The sequence below is a fragment of the Bos taurus genome, chromosome 1, assembly GCF_002263795.3.
Source record: "Bos taurus isolate L1 Dominette 01449 registration number 42190680 breed Hereford chromosome 1, ARS-UCD2.0, whole genome shotgun sequence".
NCBI lineage: Eukaryota > Metazoa > Chordata > Mammalia > Artiodactyla > Bovidae > Bos > Bos taurus.
Genome location: NC_037328.1, coordinates 26,192,192 through 26,219,171, shown reverse-complemented (window position 1 = coordinate 26,219,171; position 26,980 = coordinate 26,192,192). Strand labels below are relative to the sequence as shown.

At 35.1% G+C, this 26,980-nt stretch overlaps 1 protein-coding gene across 10 annotated transcripts in view; it reads left to right on the top strand.

Moving 5' to 3' along the window:
- ROBO1 (roundabout guidance receptor 1) overlaps nucleotides 1-26,980 on the top strand; it is a 1,295,994-nt gene that overhangs the window by 1,193,341 nt on the left and 75,673 nt on the right. For 9 of the 10 annotated variants that reach the window (XM_059885533.1, XM_059885537.1, XM_059885531.1 and 6 more), the window contains 2 exons: nucleotides 11,662-11,786; nucleotides 14,136-14,307. In XM_059885533.1, coding sequence (XP_059741516.1) covers nucleotides 11,662-11,786; nucleotides 14,136-14,307 — 297 coding nt within the window. Of the gene's footprint in view, nucleotides 1-7,662; nucleotides 7,672-11,661; nucleotides 11,787-14,135; nucleotides 14,308-26,980 lie in introns of all 10 variants that reach the window. The other variant, NM_001192888.3, reaches the window with a different exon arrangement.

Below are 26,980 nucleotides of genomic sequence, written 5' to 3'. Positions count from 1 at the left end.
TGTTGAGCATCTTTTCATGTCACTGTTGGCCATCTATATGTCTTCTTGGAAAAATGTCTAGTCAGATTTTCTACTCATTTTTCAAATCAGATTATTTGTTTTTTTTTGCTATCGAGTTGTATGAGTTTCTTGGATAATAACCCCTTATCAGAAATATAATTTGCACATATTTTCTCTCATTCAGTGGCTGCCTTGTAAATAATTTTTCATTGAAAGTTATTTTGTTTATGTCATGGAGCCAAAAGATTTTAGAACCAAATTTACATTAGAATAAGGTTTAATAAGGAGGAGAAGGGGACGACAGAGGATGAGATGGTTGGATGGCACCAACCATCACCATCCAACTCGATGGACATGTGTTTGAGCAAGCTCTGGGATTTGTTGATGGACAGTGAAGCCTGGTGTGCTGCAGTCCTTGGGGTCGCAGAGTCAGAAACGACTGAGCAACTGAAATGAAGGTTTAACATTTTTTTTTTAATTTAAACAAACAAGTCATGCAGTATTCCAAAAACAGCAAGAATTAAAAGAGCTGGACAGACCTGAGTGCCAATCTTCCATGTCTTACCTGATAAATGATTTTAAGAAAATTACTTAACCTTCATATTTCTCCCTCTACAAAATTGGCATATTGAACTCTTGTACAGAGTTGCTGGGAAGGTTTCTAGTGTATGATCTGACACATAGTTACCTAACGTTGATGGATCTTCATTAAATTGAGACGTAAAAGGTTATGTGATTTATGCAGGATATATCTGATTAATTTTGCAGAGAATCTGATCCAAAGTTATTTAACTGTCAGTTGAGTAGTTTTATTATTATGCCATCAAGTACTTTAATGCTGACCCTCCATGACTTATGCTATTTGAAGATAAGGGTCCCAGATTTTCAACTAAACAAATTTTGGAGCACCTTCTGTGTACAAAACAATACATAAGACACAGTGAGTGCATAGATAGTAAGCCTGCTTTTATGGAGCTTATTGATAAAGAGAGATATACACAAATATCTATAGTATCAGCAGAATTTAAAAAGTGGATTTTTAAAGGTATGGGTGGAAGAAAGTGCCTTCAACTGGGTTCATTATTGTCATTTGTTCACTCTTTCAACAGATATTTGAATGCAATGTAAATAGTGTCCTCAACTCGATAAGTTTTAGAGAAATGATGGAAAACAAAATAATTAAATACTTGCCCTCATAGAACTTACAGGCTATTTTAAGAAATAGACATCTATAGAATAATTACAAATTTATAGTTTAAGACTATAGTTAAATGCTCTAGAAAAAAGTTTAGGTTCTGTGAGAACATAGTAGCATTCTGATAAGATTTAGTATCAAATTTAAGGTAGCTCCTTGAAGAAATATTTTTTTGTTTGTTTGTTTTAGCTAAGGGCTGAGATGAGTAGGAATTTAAAATAGGAGGATCTCAGGGTATAGCATAAACAGGACCAGAAGTAATAAGGAGCAAAGGTCACTCAAGAATGAGAAGAAGACCTACATAGCTAAGTTAGAAAGGTGGGGGAGGGAAGGAATATGAGAAAACACCAAAGAATTACTTAGCAAGGCCATGTTAGGGATTTTGCTCTAAGAGCAATGAGACCCTATTGAAGGCTTTTGCGCTAAATGTGCTATAATAAGATTAGTTTAGTTTTTAAGCATTCTGGTTGCTTTGTGAGGTTGGAATGGGAAAAAAGCAAGGCATTATTTCCGGTGATTGCTGTTGCATAACTTACCCAAGGTGGTGGTAATAGAGTTAGAAAGAGGTGGATGGAATGGAGAAATAGTTATGAAGTAAAAGCTATGGAATTTGGTAATGAATTGTACATCTCAAGGAAGAAAAAAAGAAAGATCTAGGTTTCTGGCTTTCTAAATTGATTTAGGGACTGTTACCACCAAAATTGCAAGGAGATCCAACCAGTCCATCCTAAAGGAAGCCAGCAGTCCTGAGTGTTCATTGGAAGGACTGATGTTGAAGCTGAAACTCCAATACTTTGACCACCTGATGCGAAGAACTCCCTCATTTGAAAAGACCTTGATGCTGGGAAAGATTGAAGGCAGGAGGAGAAGGGGATGACAGAGGATGAAATGGCTGGATGCATCACCAACTTAATAGACATGAGCTTGGGTAAACTCTGGGAGTTGGTGATGGACAGGGAGGCCTGGTGTGCTGCGGTCCAGGGGTCGCAAAGAGTCGGAAGCGACTGAGCGACTGAACTGATACCGATACCACCAAAAAACGATCCTGAGATCCTGTGTCAGGTGGCATACACATCGTCATAGATTGCTGGATACCTGCATTTCAGTTTCAGACTCTTTAGCAGGCAAATAACAAGTTTCACCATTTAATAACTGTTTTGGGGTACAGTGGGGACATTTTTAGAAATAGAAGGGAATAAGGAGTTTATTAACTTTTTCTGGCATAGTGCAAGGTATTTTGTGTATCAGGCATAGTGCAAAATATTTTGTGCGGAGAGCAAAGTTTTCAGTCATGGTTCTATTGGCATTTTGGGTTGGATCATGCTTTGTTATGGGAAGCTTTCTTGTGTGTTATAGAATATTTATCAGCATCTCTGACCTCTGCCTTGTAGACGCCCAAAGCACCCCCACTTCAGCTGTGACAATCAGAATTGTTTCTGGAGCTACTGTCCTAAAGAATAAAGTGAGATAGTTAAGTGGAGGGGAAAAGTTCATGGTATTTTATGTACCAATTAAATATATTCTAAAAATGTCCTTCTTAGTCACTCTATTTTGTATGCCTGAAGACTTGAAAGACATAATGACAGGCTTTTATGTTAAACTCAGTCTTTTCCCTAAAAAGAAATCATATCTCATATTAACATATCTTGAGAGTTTTTAATTGTTAGAGATAATATCATTCATGAGTATCTATGCATATAATTTCTCTGGTGTAACAGTGACTGGGTTTTGTCAATTCAACTGCAGATAGCTTCAGTGCTTAAATATTTGAGTGTTCTTCTATTTTATTCAAATGTATTTCTTCTCAAAAAAATCTTATAACTCACTACTTTATTCATATTCTTCTGGAATGTGATATTTACAATTCCAGTCTGTAATATTTGTTCATTGAACCTTGCTGTTCAAAAAGCACAATGTATGAGAATGAGAAAAATCACATCATTTTAGGGATTCACTACTGTTTAGCTACTAATAATGAAAATAATTGTATGACCCATTGCTGACAATGAAGAATCTGGATACTTTATCTAATTCATAAGTACAAATTCAAAATTTTTGCCATTATGCTTCAAAAATAAAGATTTCAATATGAAAATATCCAAATTGTAACTTTACCTTTGTGCTAAACTTGCAAATATTTTAATTTCTTACAATTTTCTGATATCAACTGGATTTATATTATGAGATATGTGTTTAAAGTACCTCATCAACTTTAGGTAATGTTAACTGAAAAGAATATTTCCTAGGACATTTTCTAGTAGGGTATCCATTTGTATGTACATAATTAAAGGAAAAATATTGGAGGCAGAGGGGTATATCTATTGTCCTGCTTTACCTCTGAATTTCCATAGTCTTAAAATCACAGTGTAGAAAGCACTTTAAGAGTCAACTACTCTATTTCTTTACCAGACAGGGTTATATTGCTAAGCTGTTGTGGCCAAATGGAAATAAATCCCATATTTAAAGACCTCTAGAGACATCACAGTTGGCAACCAATTCATGGTTCAGTGACCTTTACTGTTAACTGCTTCTTTTCTCTACTTTTCCTAAGTATCCATGCTATTATTTAGGCCCATTATCTTCTCTTCTGGCCTAAGTAGTTACAAAGATTGGCTGGTCCCTGTATTTATTAGACATAATCTGAAGATGTCTTAAGTATCTGTCCAGCTGACTTGTTTTCTCAGACCAAAAAAAGGCCTCTTCCTCCGGCTTCTGTGTAATTTTTTCAAACATTTATCATCTTTCTGGCTCATGTCTCCTGAATATGACAAGCAGATAGAAGAAATGAGTCTTTTATTTCTCCTTTCCTCCCCACCTCCCTTGCTTCATTCTTTGCTTCCTTCATTTTTGTGTCTTCGCTCTTAGCTTCTTCTCTTATTTATACCAAAAGATTATTGTCTGAATAGTGTACATTCTTAGAATACAGAAGAGTTCAGACTAATTAAATAATCTGGAGTTTTTTGGTGACCCATTCAAAAGAGGAAGAAAATCTTTTACTCTATTATCATGTGTATATGTATTTGTGTGTAGGGGAGGAGGGCGTGGGAGAATGGGAGAGAGAAAGGCTAAATTCCCTATACCATTTTAAACAGTTCATTTTCTAAAAACTGTTACTCAAGTATGTAATTTGTATATCTCCAAATATTTTAGAGTGCTATCCCATTTCTCCTTTTGAATCAAAAGGGTACCAGAATTTTATAATTATATTATATAAATGTGTGTGTGTGTGTGTGTGTGTATTTTAGATTTTGCTTAACTCCTCTTCCTCCTGCACCCAACCTCAAGAAAATAAAATCTAGGTGAAAACACTATGTTTCATATACAAACTCGGATTTAGGGCAAATTCTCCAATCCTTCACCCCTTTCCAAACTCCCTACAATGTAAAGAAATTTCAATCTGTTCCTGAAGATGGATTATAATCTGCACAGTGTTGAAACGTTAAAAGACAAAAATTAGTAAGGTATTTTTCCTCTTAAAAATATGTATTTATTTTGTAAAGTTATTTTAACTTCCTATTTGGCACATTTACCCTAAGAAGTATTTTTGTCAAAATATTATTTGTCCTCATCTTCAAAAGTGTATTATTTTTTCAATGCATATTGACATAAAATGTCACTTCAAGATAAGAATTGATTTAAAGTTGATTTACCCTTAAGAAATGATTACTTTTTTTCCTCCCAAAGGTGAACTTTTTAAAAGGCTTTAGGTCTCTTTTCTTCTCACCTGTTACTTTCCCATGTCTTTTTCAAACTATAGCTGAATATTCTTTAAAGAATTTTAATATCATGAGGAATACTTTAAAATTGCTTTCATGCATAGGTAGTAAGGATTTTAGGTTAAACAGTTTATGTAAAATGAAATAGATTATTTGTCCTATTGCATATCATTCTCCCCAAACTGATTAACTAGTAGGAGAATTTGTACAGACTTGGATTTAGTCAAGAAACCTGGAAGACTGTCTTCAGTTAGGCATCTGTAACCTTGAAGAAGTTATTTTTAACAATTTAATTTCTTAGACTGATAAATTCTAAGGTCACTTCCAGAGCTAACCTTTTATTGTTTTATTAGAGATACAGAGACAGGCTTTTCCTCTTTCTTAAGAGGAAAGGGATTGGGATAGAGGTGCTCCCAGCCTTTAAAGCAGAAAAAGAAGTTGAGAAGAGTTCTGTAGAGGGTGGGAAACAAGTTGCTCATAAACCAGGGGCATTAGAGGATAATGAATGAACAGGATCCAAAAGACCCATTTTTTTCTGATTCTTTCTGAACTAATCTAACTCAACAATAATGGGCACTGCCTGTTGTGTAGAAGGTCTCTGCTTTCTGTATAGGGGAAAAAAAATATCCTCCATCCTGACTGCGAGAAATATGGAGAAAGGGGCAATCAGTGAAAAACTTAAAGATTTAAAGACATTTCTGTCATTTATTCTCACTGAGTAAAAGGATTTTATGTGGAGGATCTAAATGGCATTTATTTGTTTGCTGAAACTAGAACAAATGAAATTGTGTCCGGCAGGTTTTCATTTAGATAAGAAGACTCACTTCCTGATAGTCATGGTTGTTAAAAGCTTAAAAGATCATTCAAGATAGAGTCCTCTCAAAAACCTCTGATGTTTTAGGAGCTTCTGTGTTAGATGTTGTCTTAGATAAGTTTTAAGGTCCTTAACAGACTTTGAAATATTTTACAGTTATCAATTTCCATTGATGTTATATGCAAGCACACTAGCTGGACATTCTTAAACACACTGGATTTTAATTAAAAGATTCAACTGCAGTTCAGCTGGTAAAGCCTACAAGCAAGGGAAAAGTGCCTTTTAAAATTTTAAATGAACTAATTCCCAGTGATTTTTTTGGTTTCTAACATGTTAAATATTTTTGAAACTGTTTAAGGAATTTTAAATTACTGAAAATACATGACTAGAAACTATTGATGAATCATTCTCTGATTTCCTGACTTTCAAAAAGGCTTGATTTTAACTGTATTAGTCTAATCAAATTTATTTTCAGAGATTACCCAAAAGATAATTTTATGACTTTGTGTTTTCTCAAAGCTAAGTTATGTTGCTGTAGTTATCAGGTTTCCTTTCTTGTAGTTTCTGAATATTTCTTTCTGTCATTTAAAAGACAGCATCTTGAAGCTTTTGAGAATTTAAACAAGCCCCATCTTCTCTGTGTGTGTTTTTAAATCTGGATGGCGTGTTTGATGCTATGATAAACATTATGCCTGAGTAAATGAGATTTTTTTAAACTTTTCTTGCCTGCATGAATGAAAAATTAGAGATTTTACTTTAGAGTGAAAAATAAAAACAATCTCTTTCACTCACACTAAAGAGAATGTGTGAGTTAAAAGTGTATTTCTGAATTACCTTTCAACTTTGCAGATGTGGTAACAATAGAGAGAACAGGAGAACACTTCTTTTTTAAAACTACCATTTCACAGTAGCAGTGCTTAGAATAGTTCATATATCAAAGGCACAGAAATGTAATCAAGTCTAATTAATTGTGACTTGCTGAAGACATGGGCATTATTTATTTGAGTAAAATGTATTGTGGGTATCTACTGGGCTATTATGAAAAGGCTCTGCATTTGACAGTAATTACCTTTGTTTCTAAATGAGCAAAACAATTGCTTTCCAGTATTTTAAATATGTATTACTCAAGCTTTCTATGTTAAAATATTCAGAGTTTCAGCCCTGAAAACAGGTAATGTGACTCTAACTTTACTAGTGTTATTAAGTTTTCTGTTTTCATAATGTGTTTATGTTTTTTCCTGTTTTCTCATCGAAAAATATGCAAGGATACAAATGTAACACTTTTTATTAATGACACTACTCAGCCGATGGTCATGACCAGCAACACCTGGGTTCTGCAGAATCCCTTGTCATAGTCCTGACCTATATAATCATAACCTGTATATTAACCAGATCTAAGGGTGATTCTAATGCTTATTCAAGTATGAGAAGAATGGGTTTAATAGAATATCATTGGCAGCATGAACCATTTAAAAATTAATTTGATGGTGGAGTTATAGGATTTAACACTTTATCTTTGATTAAGATGTTTGATTTCTACTCTTATGTGGCATTAGCAGTAAAGATTTATAGTATTTTTTTCTTTTAAACCTATTACATTTATAGTTATCTGATCCTGTCATCTGGTAGCACAATGTAAAGTCATTGAAAAGTGTTTTATACTTTTATAGCTATTATTCATTGTAGCTCTGCCATTTAATAAAAGTAGATATTTTAAGATTCATTTCTATTTTTCTTAAATGATTTATGATGATATAGAAATGCTAGCAAATATAATTCATTCATGGATAGTATGAGCCATGTATCCAAATATTAATGTGTTCTTTTTATTTAAAAGAAAAGATCATTGGTTAAGTCAAATCTTACTACTTTTTCTGTTTCATTTTCAGTTTCTTTATTTTTATTTATTCCATGTTTTCTTTTTTGTTTTGTTTTAGTTGGGTCTGGTAAGTTGACATTTTATTGGCCATCTTCTAATCATCGTGTCATTGTGACTGGAACTTCTCTTGCCCTTTTCCATCCATACCCTTCCATGTCCTTCAACCAATCAGCCTCCATGTTTCACTTGTCATTGGCCACAAAGACAGACTGCACAGAATAAAGTCTGCAGGAAGTATGGGTAACTGTGACAAAGAGTGAAAGGTAATGGGGTTGCTAATTTTATCTTATTAAATGATGTGTGATCTGCATCCTTTTATTTTTTTCCTCTTTTTTAAATGAGTGATAAAACAAGGAGTAGGATTTTATCTTTTGCTTAAGTACCATTTCAGTTTATATCTCATGAGGTAAACAATGAACAAAATAGGTGCCCAGAGGAGAATTTGTGTTTGGGAGATCTAAAATATGTTTATGAATTCATCCATATCTGTCTGAGTTTAACTGTTGTTCAGTAATAGTCATTGAAAGTCCTATAAGTGAATAACCTTGCACTTAAGGCTATTTGCACTCATTTTTATTTCTATGTGTCAGATTCGTTTCATATGTAAGAAATAACCACATGATGTGTTTAAAATGTATCAAAATTTGCTATAATAAAGATCTGTTGTCATGTAAATAAAATTTTTTGAATAATTTCACTAATCAATATTTTGGGGAAGGCGTCCAGTCACACACTTTCAGGATGCTAGAGCACCATCTTTGGATATTTCTGTATGGTGTTCCATGTAATAATTTTGACCCTAAGAAAAATCTATGTTTTAAATTAAAAATCTATACAAATATTCTAAAGATGTCATTTCATACTAACACAGATAGGAAGATGAATTGTTCAATAATGGTAATGCAATAATAAACTGTTTGGGAAAAAAAGCTTTCCATATGTGCAAAACTATAGTTGGATTCAAATTTAATGAAAGCAAAAGTGAAGGATGAAAGTGAAGTAAACATTTATATAATAAATTTATTAGGTATTATGTGATCTCTATTATATAATTATATTGACCGAACAACAAACATGCCCAACTACATTAGAAAAAACTTTAATAAATGGAAATATATATATATATATATATATAAAAAATGTTTCTGAGAAATGGATAAAACTAGTCTATCATTAGTCCCTAGAAATCAAAAAACTAAGCACAGGAACACAATATCCACAATAAATGAGATATTAATTACAAAGTAATGTGAAAATAAATGTTTAATCTCACTAATATAAAAGTGCCAATTAGGAGATTCTGTTCTAAGTTTGGCAAGGTTGTTAAAACTCAGTGTTTGTGAGGTTTGGGAGGAGAGTTTCAGTTGAAATCAACTTGAATAAAATTGAAAAGAATGTTAACTTCACCAGTGTGTTTAACAGTGGAAATTAGAATCTAGATTTAAAGACAATTGATTAGTTAAGTAATTAAGGTAACTTAATATTTATACCGTTAAATAGTCATTTAGGTGATATTGTAGGAGAATATTTTAGAACTACACAGTCCAATATGTATGGCTGCATTATCAGTAGATTTTCTTTTTCTCTTTGCTTTTCTAATTTTATTTCCAACACTGCACATATGTGACATTAATAACATATTTATCTATTTTTATAGTGAATTTAAATTTTGTAGCCTTTGAAAAATATCCCAGCATTTTATCATAAACATCAATTCGATGCACATGGTAATCTACTTTCTCAATCTAAATATAGGTAATGATGATAGAAGATAGATAGAGGCATATTTAATCCATTTAAATTTTTTCTTAAGGTATGTCTACATCTAATATCTAACATACATGTAGAAAAGGATTTTTTCTGAGACATGCCTTCTAGCTGGTGTCATTGTTGTTGTTGGCTGAAGAATATGCCTATAAGATATAGTATATTCATTTCCAGGCAAATACCCTGTGTGGAAGGGTTGCTGCAGGATAAATGCAGTTAGCGTAAGGGTTTGTATTCCTTGTTCCCACGTCTTTGAGGTTTCAGGCGAGCTGGCATTTTATAAAAGAAACATGGATTCTGGCACATGTTATTAGACATGCTGCTGGGATTTAGAAAAGAGACCACCCGAAGTTTTTACTTGTCTGAGTGATTTGAACATTTATATTTTCCTACTCAAATTCCCTGCATATATTGGAAAGTCATATTCTCCCATTCATTTAATTAATCATTTGGTTTTCTTTCATTGAAACAAACCAAACTCTTTTCTGGATTTAGCTTATTATCCAGTCTTAGTCCTTTCAATTTCCGGTCTAATTTCTATGTCAATTATTCTAACCCTTTACTAAGGAATCAAATGCTCCTGTATGGATGTGTGTGGAGGAAAATCCCCAGGCCATGATGCACACGCCTGTTATTATACCTGGATAATGATGGTGTTTACCAAAGTCATGAGTAAACCACTCAATTACAATCAGAGTTTTTTAAAAAAATTATAAGCTAGAACTTCAGTATTACCAAATTGAGCTAAACTTATTCTCCTAACGTTGTATTTTCTTCCGTGTAAGTTATAGGATATTTGAAGGCATTTGCCCTGATTTTTCAGGTCTCCTGTAATTTTCTAGTCAAATGGTATAATTTCTACTAAACCTCAATTAAAAATAAAAGGGGAGTATAGGAGAAAGCGCACTCATCTAAAAGTTAGGAAATATAATTGCTTTCTTCAGTTTGGTGAACATGCAAGCTGTTTTACATATCCATTTTCTTTTTAAAAGAGGTTTTATATTTCACTTTACACACCTGTATACACACAAATGTAGAAAGTTTATATTTTGTAAATTTTATAAACTTTATATTTTAGATATTATAAATACTTGTATAGATGTCCCAGATGCAATTGACCAAAAAATATTTAGCAAGAGAAAACAGTACCATTTCGAATCCTCACCTTCATTAACAAAGAAGTCATATTCTTGTGAGCAGACTGGTATGTGAACATAATCTGGGTATACTTTTGGTTCATATTCACTTTAAGAGCTTATCCTAAGTGACCGACATAAGCGTATTTTTAAGGAAAAGTTTAGAAATAATGGAACAGTCTTAAAAAGTGGATTATGCTGTATAAACTGTAAATGTTTCTGATTTGAAACATTCACTTCAATTTGAACTGAAACAAGAAATGAGAATAATTAAGCATTTCAGACAACTGATAAGAAATGAATTTGAAAAGTGTAAACAGTAGGTAGAAAGACTTAGATTCAGTGCACATTTTTTCCAAGCATAAAGCACAGCCCAAAACAAACTTTTTTTTTTTTAAGCCAGTGACTCCATCAGCACACCTAATGTTTTCAGCTGCCACTGCTCTCAGTGTAACTGACACAATTTTCTGACACTCTATTTACTGCTGGATGAAGTGGCCATTTAAGGCTGTATAAATCAAACAGTTTGGACAAAGCTGGCAGTATTTATAATGTCAGGATGAGCAGATGTTTCCAATTTGCCCTCATTTCCATATATATTCTGTTTGAACATGCCCTTGCCTATGTAAATGAAAGAGGCATTTGACTCCACCAGTACTTTAAATTCATTTCCATTCAAGTAATTGGACTGAAGATTTTAAATGGTTATACTTTCCATAGTAGCCTTTCAGGAGCTTTTCAGTTAAAGTAATTTTAGGACCTGCCTACATCAGGAGGTTCTTGTGTGTAAGATTAATGTCCATACACCTTTAAGCAGCTCTAAATGAGGAGAAATGTTTGTTCGTTCAAATGTCGAGTGTATGTTGAATGTAAAGGCTCAAGAAGTCTTTTTAACATTGAAGTCCATCTTAGAAGATCAAGTAATTAAAAAAAAAATGTCTTTACAAAACTACCCAGATTCTACTCTATAAATATGCAGTTAACAATTTAGCTTCAATTGAATTAAGGGTGAAAATTGATGCATTATGTATATCTAGATAGTATGTAACAAGTGATATAAATTAATGGCAGCACTTGGAATATCAGCAGATTGTCTCAATTAGGACAGTGACTGCATGCTTTTGATTCAGGGTAATCTGTTTCATCTCCTTCAGAACCTCCACATTTTGTTGTGAAACCCCGTGACCAGGTGGTTGCCTTGGGACGAACGGTCACTTTCCAGTGTGAAGCAACAGGAAATCCCCAACCAGCTATCTTCTGGAGGAGAGAGGGGAGTCAGGTATGACCTTGTTCTAATATTTCAGTCAGCACAGGTGAAATGCCATGTAGATAAGAAAAAGCAACAAATGATTTAGTCACATAGCTGTTGCTTTAAGAGAACTGAGACATCTCTGAGTGACCTGAATATTTCAACAGTAAAACAGAATTTTAATTCTCAGATTTTTCCTGCCTAGTTTTGGTACACCAGGTGGTATATAGAATAGTAATTGTTTAATCATGAAAATTTATTCCCAATTTATTTCCATTTTCCAATTTATTTCCTTTATTTTCAATTCAGCCACATTAAAAAAAAACTAGTTTTTTCTCAAGTTTATTCAGTTAGTTTTAACTTTTCTTATTCAGATAATTGTACTTATATTTTAAAATAGATTTGCACACATTTAAAACAAAGATAATGATGTCAGTGCAATTTCTCTGAAAGCACTAGGAATCTGAAGTGTATTCTTGGCTTCTTTATGTTTTATCTATCATATATCTATCAATTAAAGATTCATCAAACTATGTGAAAGTCTCTTTAGCATAGATGTTATGTTGGATGTAATTCAGTATATTTTAATTCTTTGAAAACTGTAACATGTGATCACTTTTGCTATCAAGTCCTACTCTCTATACCTTTTTATAAACCAGAATTTTCTATTTACAGTGAAGCTAGAATATAGAGATATGTGTTCTTAAAAATTAAGTTTCCTTTTGGACTTCAGCTTATTAAAGAGCTTATTAAAGTCTTATTAAAAGTCTCTTATTAAAGAGACTTCAGCTTATTTTGAAACACTTTCACTTTAAAAATAATAGGAAACTTTAAAAATAGTTTTAAAAATACATTTTCTTATCTCTTAGTGACTTGAGTTCTTCAATAAATGGACACATCTTCCTTTACATATTTCTGATACTTGTGAAAATTATTCTCATTCATTTTTAATAATATTATTCCTAACCTCTTTTATTTTTTGTTTAAATCAATCTTGAGTGTGTTGTCTTCTGATCTTCTACTATGTTCATAAAAATTACATGGAGGTAATTTACTGACTATACTCACTAATAATTTGTACACCGTGCCATCAAGTTAACTTTTATTTTCATTTTGGTAGCAAATATCAACTTGATTATGGTATGGGGGCTATTATTTGAGTACTGATATCTTGGTTGGTTCTAACACATTTCACTGGGCTTCAAAGGACATAATTAGCTGACAGAAAATTAAAGACGAGAAAAAATATTTTAGTAGAACAGGAGGAATTGAAAGTATATTATACATGAATATCTGTGTATCAATAAGAGTAAATCCACTAGCAGATCTTCTTAGTAGAATAATATTTAGATGATCCATTTAGTTATTTAAATAGATCATTCATTGTCATCTAATGTCTATATCACATTGGAAATAATTTTTTATTTGATTTGGTTTGATTTAATAACTCACTATTTCTTAATGTTTTGTTATTGAATACATATCATACACTAGTAGTTAAGCTTATGTAAGTGATGCATGTTAAAAGGCACCTAAAATTTTTAAAAAGTAGCAAATTTATTTGATTAGAAGAAATGTTGATATTATTTATTTCATGAAAAAGAATGATACTAAATGTTACTTTCCATGAAATATACACTCCTTCCAATGAGCAAGATATTTAGATTCAAAGAGAGAAATTTGTACCACCAAGTAACATCACATATTGTCTAGAGTTTGTTTTTAAGATAACTTTCTACAGAAATAAAATTCCATTATGAATTCTTAAATTCAGTATTTGAATTTAAAATCTACAATAGATATGTTCACCATTTAACCAGAAAAATAAGAAACTTGACAATTTGATAGAGATTACAGAACTTTTATAATGGACACGTAACAGAGATTCTTGTGATGGTACCAAAATGATAAACTTAATTTGTTGGAATGTGTTTAAATTTTAATGTTGTTTATATATTAAAAGATTTAATGTTTAGAATTCTAATAGTCACATCTATGTGAAACAAAACTTTTGAGTCTGTTTACTGAAATATGTAAAACATTTAACTCTAATAGTATCTCATATTCTTTTATAAATAGTATTGTTTGACATTGAAATTATAAAGGCATATATCAATATTTAGAATTCGTTTAAATTTTCAAATAACCCCATTTAAGTTTAGATGATTAAACTTTGTGCATTTGTATGTGTGTGTGTACCTTTGTCTATGTGGGTATGTGATAGAGAATATTTAGTTTATTTTCATACATATGTTTGTATATGTATAAATATTTATGTGCTGCTGCTGCTATTTATGTATCTGCTTATATAAAACATAAAAACATGTTGGAAACTAGCAATTAACCTATTATTCTTTCCTCCCAAATTCTGGGTTCTAGAATCTGCTTTTCTCATATCAGCCACCACAGTCATCCAGCCGTTTTTCAGTCTCCCAGACTGGTGACCTCACTATTACTAATGTCCAGCGATCTGATGTTGGTTATTATATCTGCCAGACTTTGAATGTTGCCGGAAGTATCATCACAAAAGCATATTTGGAAGTTACCGATGGTAAAGTAGAGCATTTTATTTCAAAATGGCAAAGTTTGGCTTAGTGTCTAAAGAGAATGCCAGTAAGCACACTTATTTTCAACTTTGTATCCTTTCTTACAGTAAATTTGATATAAGGCTAAAAGGATAAAGATTAAAGTGATTAAATGTAAAATAATTTTTATTTTAACTAGGCTATATGAAATTTCTTGCATCAAATTCGATTCATAAAAGCATGACAATTATACAAGGAAAGTTTACACTGAATACTTATACACAGGACTGTGTCCATGTTTTGAAAAATAAAAAATTATTTTAAAATCTCTTGGTATAAAACATCATCCTTTTTCTTTCTTCCAAATCATGAAGATAAGATGAATTGTTGACAGATCCTTCTCACAACTCAAGATGACCAAGTTTTTGTTCTGTTTATCAACTCTTCTAAGCATGATTAATTAATGCCAAATATAAAGATGCAGTAGTAGAGAAATCTGAATTTGAGCAAACTCCTGGAGATAGTGAAGGACAGGGAAGCCTGATGTGCTGTGGTCAATGGGGTTGAAGAGTTGGACATGACTTCGAGACTGAATAACAATAGAGAAAATCTCCAAACCATAAGATGGAGAGCAGTAAGAAGGAAAGGAAATATAAGTAAGCATATAAATATATAAAAAGTATATACAAACAGATTTCCTCTGCTCTTTGAAAATAGAGCATTCCTGTGAAACAGAAATATAAGTAGAAGTGGCATAAAGTGAGGAAATAATTGTTTCTTTTCATAAAACTGAAAATCCACTTCAGATTTATTTCAGTTAGTGAGCAAATACACTAATGTGCATGCCTGCATGCTCAGTCATGTCAGACTCTTCGTGACTCCATGGACTATAGCCTGCCAGGCTTCTCTGTCCATGGGATTTCCCAGGCAAGAGTACTGGGAGTACATTGCCATTTCCCTTTCTAGGGGATCTTCTCGACCCAGGGAACAAGCCCACATCTCCTGCATTGGCAGGAGGATTCTTTACCACTGAGCCACCTAGGAAGCCCTGTATTAATATTGGTCTTTCATAAAAGCAAAAAAGTGAAAAGTTACTCAGTCATGTCTGACTCTGCGACCCCATGGACTATACAGTCCATGGAATTCTATAGGCCAGAATACTGGAGTAGGTAGCCTTTCCCTTCTCCAGGAGATCTTCCCAACCCAGGGATCAAAACCAGGTCTCCCGGCTTGCAGGCAGCTTCCTTACTGAGCCACAAGGGAAGCCCAAGAATACTGGAATGGGTAGCCTATCCCTTCTCCAGCAGATCTTCCCAACCCAGGAATCGAACTGGAGTCTCCTGTATTGCAGGTGGGTTCTCTACCAACTGAACCATCAGGGAAGCCCTCATAAAAGCAAACTGGCTCATAATGAACTTTCAAAAACTGGAGAGTACTTGTATATACATATGTATATATACATAAAAGAAATACGTATGCACTCTTTTTGTTGCTGTATAGTATTCCATTGTAGCTTACACTTTATTTATGTTTATGTTTGTGCTCTTCTATTGATGGGTTATTTTCAATTCAGGACTTTTATTGATAAAGCTAAATGTTTCTGTAGACGACTATGGGTGGGCATATGCACTCAGTTATCCTGGTTTGCCTTTTCATGGATGCATATACTCTACTCATTTCTCTCTCTCTTTTTTTTTTTTTCATTTTCCCATGTAGTCTGGATATATCTTTGTCTGATACATGTATTATAAATATTTATTCCCAGTCATTTGCTTAATGATGATTTTAGGGCTTAAAAAATTAATTCTAATGAGAACCAATGTATTATTTTTTCTCCTGTGCTTTGTCCTTTTAGTTCCCTAGTCTACCTTAAGATCATGAGGATATTCACCTGTTTTTGTCTGGAATCGTTATTGTCTGTATGTTTGAGATTTAAGTTGTTAATCTTTAATTAATCTTTGTGTATGGTATAAAATAAGGGTCAAATTTACCTTTCTGCCCTTATATGGATCCTAAATATTTCAGCATCAGTTACTGAAAAGGCAGCCCTTTCCCCAGTGAATTTCACTGGCATGTTAATCATAATTCAAATGAACATAAATGTAGTGAAAGTGAAAGTCACTCAGTCGTGCCTGACTCTTTGTGACCACATGGACTGTATAGTCCATGGAATTCTCCAGGCCAGAATACTGGAGTGGGTAGCCTTTCCTTTTTCCAGCAGATCTCCCCAACCCAGGGATCAAACCCAGGTCTCCCGCATTGCAGACAGATTCTTTACCAGCTGAGTCACAAGGGAAGCCCAGGAATACTGGAGTGGGTAGCCTATCCCTTCTCCAGTGGATGTTCCCAACCCAGGAAACGAACCAGAGTCTCATGCATCGCAGGGGGATTCTTTACCAACTAAGCTATGAGGGAAGCCCCCATAAATGTAGTAACCTACTTCTATTTTCTCTGTTATATTCCAGTTATTTATGCCAGTATATGTGATCTTAATTATTATAGCTTTATAGTAAACCTTAGAAACTGGTAAAGTCTCCAACTTTGTTTTTCTTGTTTTAGGTTGGCTGTTACAGGCCTTCTTCATTTTTTAATAAATTTTTAAAAACTGGTCAATTTCCATACACATAATACACACATACACACACAGATATACATACATATCCTAATATCCTAGGCAGACAAAAAAATCAGAATTTTAATTTTAATTCCACTTTAATTATTGAACAATTTAAGGAGGATTAACATCTTAACAATCCGAGTCTTCCAATTGAGGGAATATTCTGTCATACATACACAGTATCCACCAAGGTCTGACACATGGTAGACACTCACTAAATAAAAAGTCTACCAGCCATAAATGCTGGAGAAGGTGTGGAGAAAAGGGAACCCTCTTACACTCTTGGTGGGAATGCAAACTAGTATAGCCACTATGCAGAACAGTGTGGAGATTCCTTAAAAAACTGGAAATAGAACTGCCTTATGATCCAGCAATCCCACTGCTGGGCATACACACTGAGGAAACCAGAGGGAAAGAGACACGTGTACCCCAATGTTCATCGCAGCACTGTTTATAATAGCCAGGACATGGAAGCAACCTAGATGCCCATCAGCAGATGAATGGATAAGAAAGCTGTGGTACATATACACAATGGAGTATTACTCAGCCATTAAAAAGAATACATTTGAATCAGTTCTAATGAGGTGGATGAAACTGGAGCCTATTATACAGAGTGAAGTAAGCCAGAAAGAAAAGCACCAATACAGTATACTAATGCATATATATGGAATTTAGAAAGATGGTAACAATAACCTGGTGTACGAGACAGCAAAAGAGACACTGATGTATAGAACAGTCTTATGGACTCTGTGGGAGAGGGAGAGGGTGGGAAGATTTGGGAGAATGGCATTGAAACTTGTATAATATCATGTATGAAACGAGTCGCCAGTCCAGGTTCAATGCATGATACTGGATGCTTGGGGCTGGTGTACTGGGACCACCCAGAGGGATGGTATGGGGAGGGAGGAGGGAGGAGGGTTCAGGATGGGGAACACATGTATACCTGTGGTGGATTCATTTCAGTATTTGGCAAAACTAATACAATATTGTAAAGTTTAAAAATAAAATAAAATTAAAAATAATAAGTAGGTGTAACAAAGAAGGAAGGAATGAACAGCTAGCTGTTGATTAAGACATATTTCAAAATTCAGGCTGTCTCACTCAAAAGTTCACATTCTTAACACTGTGTATGACATACATTATATATCTACTGACTCCAATAAATTAGGATGATCTAAAATATTTTGGGAGCTTTCCTTGTGGCTCAGCTGGTAAAGAATCCACCTACAATGCAGGAAACCTGGGTTGGATCCCTGGGTTGGGAAGATCCCCTGGAGAAGGGAAAGGCTACCCACTCCAGTATTCTGGCCTGGAGAATTCCATGGACTGTATAGGCCATGGGGTCTTAAAGAGTTGGTTATGACTGACCGACTTTCACTTTCAAAATATTTTTACAATTTCTTAAATGTATTCAGTTCAGTTCAGTTCAGTCACTCAGTCATGTCCGACTCTTTGCAACCCCGTGAATTGCAGCCTCCAGGCCTCCCTGTCCATCATCAACTCCCGGAGTTCACTCAAACTCAGGTCCATGGAATCGGTGATGCCATCCAGCCATCTCATCCTCTGTTGTCCCCTTCTCCTCCTGCCCCCAATCCCTCCCAGCATCAGAATCTTTTCCAGTGAGTCAACACTTTGCATAAGGGGCCAAAGTACTGGAGTTCAGCTTTAGCATTAGTCCTTCCAAAGAACATCCGGGACTGATCTCCTTTTGAATGGACTGGTTGGATCTCCTCGCAGTCCAAGGGACTCTCAAGAGTCTTCTCCAACACCACAGTTCAAAAGCATCAATTCTTCAGCGCTGAATCTTCTTCACAGTCCAACTCTCACATCCATACATGACTATTGGAAAAATCATAGCATTGACTAGACGGACCTTTGTTGGCAAAGTAATGTCTCTGCTTTTGAATATGCTATCTAGGTTGGTCATAACTTTCCTTCCAAGGAGTAAGCGTCTTTTAATTCCATGGCTGCAATCACCATCTGCAGTGATTTTGGAGCTGAAAAAAATAAAGTCTGACACTGTTTTCCCTGTTTCTCCATCTATTTCCAAAGAAGTGATGGGACCAGATGCCATGATCTTCGTTTTCTGAATGTTGAATTTAAGCCAGCTTTTTCACTCTTCTCTTTCACTTTCATCAAGAGGCCTTTTAGTTCCTCTTCACTTTCTGCCATATGGGTGGTGTCATCTGCATACCTGAGGTTATTGATATTTCTCCCGGCAATCTTGATTCCTGCTTGTGTTTCTCATGATGTACTCTGCATATAAATTTAAAAAACAGGTTGATAATATACAGCCTTGACATACTCCTTTTCCTATTTGGAACCAGTCTGTTCTTCCATGTCCAGTTCTAACTGTTGCTTCCTCACCTGCATATAGATTTCTCAAGAGGCCAGTTATGTAGCCTGGTATTCCCATCTCTTTCAGAATTTTCCACAGTTTGTTGTGATCCACACAGTCAAAGGCTTTGGCATAGTCAATAAAGCAGAAATAGATTTTTTTTGGAATTCTCTTGCTTTTTTGATGATCCAACGGATGTTGGCAATTTGATCTCTGGTTCCTCTGCCTTTTCTAAAACCAGCTTGAACAACTGGAAGTTCATGGTTCATGTATTGCTGAAGCCTGGCTTGGAGAATTTTGAGCATTACTTTACTAGTGTATGAGATGAGTGCAATTGTGCGGTGGTTTGAGCATTCTTTGGCATTGCCTTTCTTTGGGATTGGAATGAAAACTGACCTTTTCCAGTCCTGTGGCCACTGCTGAGCCAAATTTGCTGGCAGATTGAGTGCAGCACTTTCACAGCATCATCATTCAGGATTTGAAATAGCTCAACTGGAATTCCATCACCTCCACTAGCTTGGTTCATAGTGATGCTTTCTAAGGCCCACTTGACTTCACATTCCAGGATGTCTGGCTCTAGGTGAGTGATCACACCATTGTGATGATCTGAGTCATGAAGATGTTTTTTGTACAGTTCTTCTGTGTATTCTTGCCATCTGTTCTTAATATCTTCTGCTTCTGTTAGGTCCATACCATTTCTGTCCTTTATCGAGCCCATCTTTGCATGAAATGTTCCCTTGTTGTCTCTAATTTTCTTGAAGAGATCTCTAGTCTTTCCCATTCTGTTGTTTTCCTCTATTTCTTTGCATTGATCGCTGAAGAAGGCTTTCTTATTTCTTCTTGCTATTCTTTGGAACTCTACATTCAGATGCTTATGTCTTTCCTTTTCTCCTTTGCTTTTTGCTTCTCTTCTTTTCACAGCTATTTGTAAGGCCTCACCAGACAGCCATTTTGCTTTTTTGCATTTCTTTTCCATGGGGATGGTCTTGATCCCTGTCTCCTGTACAATGTCATGAACCTCAGTCCATAATTCATCACGCACTCTATCTATCAGATCTAGTCCCTTAAATCTATTTCTCACTTCCACTGTATAAACATAAGGGATTTGATTTAGGTCATACCTGAATGGTCTAGTGGTTTTCCCTACTTTCTTCAATTTAAATCTGAGTTTTGCAATAAGAGTTCATGATCTGAACCAGTCAGCTCCCAGTCTTGTTTTTGCTGACTGTATAGAGCCTCTCCATCTTTGCCTGCAAAGAATATAATCAGTCTGATTTTGGTGTTGACCATCTGTTGATGTCCATGTGTAGAGTCTTCTCTTGTGTTGGAAGAGGGTGTTTGATATGACCAGTGCATTCTCTTGGCAAAACTCTATTAGTCTTTGCCCTGCTTCATTCTGTATTCCAAGGCCAAATTTGCCTGTTACCCCAGGTGTTTTTTTACTTCCTACTTTTGCATTCCAGTCCCCTATAATGAAAAGGACATCTTTTTTGGGTGTTAGTTCTAAAAGTTCTTGTAGGTCTTCATAGAACCGTTCAGCTTCAGCTTCTTCAGTGTTAGTGGTTGGGGCATAGACTTGGATTACTGTGACATCGAATGGTTTGCCTTGGTAACGAACAGAGATCATTCTGTCGTTTTTGAGATTGCATCCAAGTACTGCATTTCGGACTCTTTCATTGACCATGATGGCCACTCCATTTCTTCTAAGGATTCCTGCCTGCAGTAGTAGATATAATGGTCATCTGAGTTAAATTCACCCATTCCAGTCCATTTGAATTCTCTGATTCCTAGAATGTCGACATTCACTCTTGCCATCTCCTGTTTGACCACTTCCAATTTGCCTTGATTCATGGACCTAACATTCCAGGTTCCTATGCAATATTGCTCTTTACAGCATCAGACCTTGCTTCTATCACCAGTCACATCCACAACTGGGTATTGTTTTTGCTTTGGCTCCATCCCTTCATTCTTTCTGGAGTTATTTCTCCACTGATCTCCAGTAGTATATTGGGCACCTACCAATCTGGGGAGTTCCTCTTTCAGTATCCTATCATTTTGCCTTTTCATACTATTCATGGGGTTCTCAAGGCAAGAATACTGAAGTGGTTTGCAATTCCCTTCTCCAGTGGACCAAATCTGTCAGACCTCTCCACCTGTCTTGGGTGGCCCCACAGGGCATGGCTTAGTTTCATTGAGTTAAGCCAGGCTGTGGTCCGTGTGATTAGACTGACTAGTTTTCTGTGAATATGGTTTCAGTGTGTCTGCCCTCTGATGCCCTCTTGCAACACCTACCGTCTTACTTGGGTTTCTCTTACCTTGGACATGGGGTATCTCTTCACGGCTGCTCCAGCAAAGCGCAGCCGGTGCTCCTTACCTTGGATGAGGGCTATCTCCTCACCACGGCCCCTCCTGACCTTGAACGTGGAGTAGCTCCTCTCTGCCCTCCTGCGCCCGTGCAGCCACCACTCCTTGGGCGTGGGGTTGATGAGTGTGAAGACACATAATGAATTTGATAATGATTAATATAATCAATACTTAGAAAAGTGGAACATAGATTTCCAAATATGTTTATGATTACAACTTTATAAAGCAACTTGTATGTAAGGATGTACATGAAAAATGGCCAAAGGACTATGATAAAGTATCTTCAAATATCCCTTACTATTCTCATAATTGAAAGCAAGACTTTCTAAGTGCCTTTGACATGGCTTTATCATGAAGGGTTATATGTGAGAATAGATCAAGCATATCAACTTAAGCTAAACTAAAAGCAAAACAAAACCCCTAAATTTGTGGATTTTGGATTCATCCCTAGTAGCCAGTTCACTTCTAAAACTAAATGTCCTGTTTCATCTTACCATCTCTGGGGAGATTTTAGGTGGTTTTGTATTGCTGTGGTGGTACTAAATTTTTAGTTTTGTTTGTTTTGGAGTCCATAAATATTGTACAGAAACTTACAACTATGGACTCATTCTTTATAGGTAAGCTGTACCTATTGTTTGTCCTGACAATATCAGTATTTCAGTTCAGTTCATTTCAGTCGCTCAGTCATGTCCGACTCTTTGTGACCCCATGAATTGCACAATGCCAGACCTTCCTGTCCATCACCAACTCCCGGAGTTTACTCAAACTCATGTACATCAAGTCGGTGATGCCATCCAGCCATCTCATCCCAATCCCTCCTTGCATTAGAGTCTTTTCCACTGAGTCAGCTCTTCACATGAGGTGGCCAAAATATTGGAGTTTCAGCTTCAGCATCAGTCCTTCCAAAGAATACCCAGGACTGATCTTTAGAACCGACTGGTTGGATCTCCTTGCAGTCCAAGAGATTCTCAAGAGTCTTCACCAACACTACAGTTCAAAAGCATCAATTCTTCAGCACTCAGTTTCTTCACAGTCCAACTCTCACATCCATACATGAGCACTGGAAAAACCATAGCCTTATTTACATATTACCAAATCAAGAAGAGAGATATAAGGCAGAGTATTTTCTGGATACTATTTGACTTTAGTTTCTCATCTTTTTCTCTTTATTGTTTGCAAACAGAAAAAAGGCAAAGGCAGAACAAAGCATGAAGCAGAGAATATGGTAGAGCTTAATTGTCTTTGAAGTGCTGTTTCTCTGCACCAGAGGCCTACACCTAGTCACATTTGACTCAGGAACATAGAAATTTATGTCACCTATTTAATTGAAAATGCTTCTTCTCTTTATTACTGAAAAGTAAGAAAAAGTAGTTAGTGGTGACTGAATGATATATAAAATCTAAAATCACTTGCATGAATCTCTCAAAAGTTATTGATATACAGTGGAAAGAGGGTTAATTTTCCAATTAGTAGCTATTTGCCAATTGCTAACTTTTTGATTTCAATGAGTCACTTGAGTTTCCAGTGTTTCAGCTTCCTAATTGCTGAAAAGAGATATTCGTTTACAGCCTACAGGAATTTGAGATATGTTTTGCAAAGTGATGGCAATTGTGATATATGACTCTTAACATTTGTTGGTCTGCATGCTAAGTCACCTCAGTCATGTCTGACTCTTTGCTACCCTATGGATTGCAGCCCATCAGGCTGCTAAGTCTCTGCGGATTCTCCAGGCGAGAATACTGGAGTGGGTTGCCATTTCCTCCTCCAGGGGATCTTCCTGACCCAGGGATTGAACCCGAGTCTCTTATGTCTCGTCTCCTGCATTGACAGGCATGTTCTTTACCACTAGCATCACCTGGGATGCTCCGTTTGTTGGTGTATAGATGTAATTTTGCATACTCAAACTAGTCAGTGCACGTATGTTATTCTATACTGTTTCTCACTTAAAGTTGTCTTATGACTATATTTATATGTATTAACATAGACTTTATGATTATTTTTTGAGGTGACAAAAATATTACCTCTGATGTTATATCTTTATATTTAGGGTCTTTAAATCTTTCACTGAACATGTGGAAAACTAGGTGAACTTACATAACCTGTGTTCTAACAGGGAGATATCACCTGTTACACTGTTGGAACCAGCACCACTACCAGCACCATCACCACTATACTGATAATTAAAATAAGCAGTTATAGTTACTTAATGTCTCCTTTGTGCCAGGCTCTATGCTAGTAACTTTAAACAGATCAGTCATTTCAAACCTGACACTGCACTTTATAGATAAGGAAACTGAAGCAGAGAATGGTAAAAAGATACACCCAGATTTCTATGTCTCTGTCTCTATTTCTGCCTTGCAGGTAAGACCATCTACTCCATTTTTGTAGAGTCTACATATAGGCATTAATATGCGATATTTGTTTTACTCAGATACCAAGGGGGAAGTGGGGCTAGGAGCAATTGGGAGATTGGGATTGATATATATACACTATTGATTCTATGTATAAAATAGGTAACTAATGAGAACCTACTATATAGCACAGGGAACTCTACTTAATGCTCTGTAGTGACCCGAATGGGAAAGAAGTCCAGAGGAGAAGGGGTATATGTATATGTATGAATGATTCATTTTGCTGTACAGTAGAAACTAACATAATATTGGAAAGCAACTATACTCCAATAAAGATAGATTAATTTAAAAAAAGATATACCCAGAGCCTTCAGATACTAGCTAGCAGAACTGAGATTTAAAACAAAAGTTTGCACCATCCAGTACAGTAGCCACCTGCCACATGAGGCTATTTAAATAACAATTAAAATTACTTAAAGTTACACATCCAGTTCCTCAATCACACCAGCCACACTCAGGTGCTCTGTAGCCACTGGAAGCCCTTGGTTTGTATATTAAAGAGCACAGATATGGAACATTTTCATTTTACAGTGTTGCATCCTTCTGATTCCAAAGTCCATGCACTTACTTTCTTTAAATCATATTTCTGTTTCTTACACATCCTGCTCTACTACCTGATAATTCATTCTAATAATCCAAATGTGAGCTATTAGACTCTTTATTTGAAGTTTTTCTCATAAATCCTAAATTTAGGGTTGATTTGTAAATGTGCTATGCACTTTAGTTTGTGTAACTTTAGATGTTTTATCAGTGTTTTATTTTAATCTGTGACACCAACATATTCCATTGCCTTACCTAAAAATGTAAAATTGCTTTAATGAACTTTTTTGCCTCTGATTTGCATATTACTATTTTATAGAAAAGGGTAAGTGGTGATTTCACAATTCATATAAATGTCTAGCTTTTTGCAATTAGCAAAGCACATGGAATATTTATTATTCCCCTTAAATCTTCATAGCAATCCCTGGAGCTGGTTAGAACAAGTATTATTATCTTCATGTTACAGATAAAAACCAGAGACTTAGATAATATAAAGAACTTGCCTAAAGACACATGACAGATGGTATAGGCTGATAATCAAGCCTGCTCCTCTTTTCTTGCTTATTTTTGTTAACCACCCAAGGTAAACTAGGAAGAAATCAGTAACTGGGAAACAACATCATTATTCCGGGGTGGGACAGGATAAGGAAGTGCAAAGGATGCTAAATATGAGGCAAATATCAAAGAACTGTGAAGATGCAGAAAGTTGAATAAATCCCCAGATACTGAATTATTTCTAAATATAACAAGACTATGAAAGTAAACCACTGTACTACTGGGCTTAATTATAATCAGTTATAAAGAAACACTCTGTTACTAATTTAATTAATATCTAGAAATAAATATTCATTCATTATTAGAATCAAGGGAACGCAGGTGGTAGAGTCTTATAAAAACCTCAGTGCAATAAAACACTATCACTATTTTTTCATACATATCAGGAGGGGCATTTAATTTTATTTTAGCCAAACTTAACAGATAATGTAGAAAAGATTAAACAACTCTAAGCAAAGGAATTATTGGCTTATATTTTTTCACCCGTGGAGTATCTGAAACATTCCTGCCAAGTTTCAACCTCCAGCCTTCTAATACACCCCTACGGTATTAACAAATTTCACACTAGCAACCAAAGATGGAAGAGAATTGGAAGGGTGAAGTAAAAATGCACAGTTGCTGATTTCAGTCTCTTGCTTTCTTGTTTCTCTTAGATTGAATGCCCAACACTAATAATTATTGCATGATAAATGAGGAACAAATTGAAGTGTGACTCCAGCTTGTGCAGAATCTTTGGTGCATAAAACTTTGAACATGACACATCCAGGCTTGAAAATGTTGCATCCAAAATTTAGTTACTCTGGCAACCAGTTTTCTTTAAGCAGGCAATTTCTTAGAGTTGTCTTTTGAATACTCATGACATAAAACTTTTAAACTAATGTTCAGAATTTTAAAGTTTAATAATGAAAAATGAACTTTTTTTTGTTTGTTTAATCATTTACAAAACTATCTATGAAATTTCACCTAAATTCCCAAGGTCAAGGGATAGACAATCTCTCTAATGCAGGATTTATTCTCATTCCACTATAGTTGTTGTGGATTTTTCCCAAAATTATGATTTTATTGTCTCAGATAAAGTTTTTAGATTTTTTTCATATAATAAGAATAATTTCATTTGTATTTTATAAAAATTGCCTTCCATTGTTTCCTTCCATAGGACATTAAAACTGTTAATAAAATTAGTGAAGCATCTTCCCATTCCTATAATTCTGATATGGAAGTGTGTTATTTCCTGAGTTAGGGTATCAGCTTGAGTTATATTTTTGGATTTGTCATAGTTTAGTCGCTAATCTTGTCCGAGTCTTGAGACCCCAAGGAATGTGGCCCACCAGGTTCCTCTGTCCATGAGACTTCCTAGGCAAGGATACTGGAATGCATTGTCATTTCCTTCTCCAGGGGATCTTCCTGACCCAGGGATCAAACCTGGGTCTTCCTCATTGTAGGCAGATTCTTTATCACCTGAGCTACCACCTACCAACAGTATTTTTGGACAGTTTTCCAGTTTCCCTGAATTTATTAGGATTGAGATATGCTTAAGCATGTACTATTTTAATAGAAAAAAATCCAATATCAAAAGAGCTCAATCATATTTATTTGTCAGTTATCAAAGTCCAAAGCATGTTTTCGGATATAAAATTATCAGACATGCTGGTGTGATACCATCATTCTATCTGTTGGACACAGAACAATTGTCAAATTGGCTTTGGTTCATTTATGAAAATCTGTCTCATACATTTCCTTAGGGTAAATAGTTTTTTGTAGTCATTTTGTGTTTTACATATTTTAAAATTTAAAAAGCACAGTACTCCACTTCTCACCACCATACATCTTCACCATCCACAACCCTTATGTAGTCTCTGAACTCTTAAATTAAA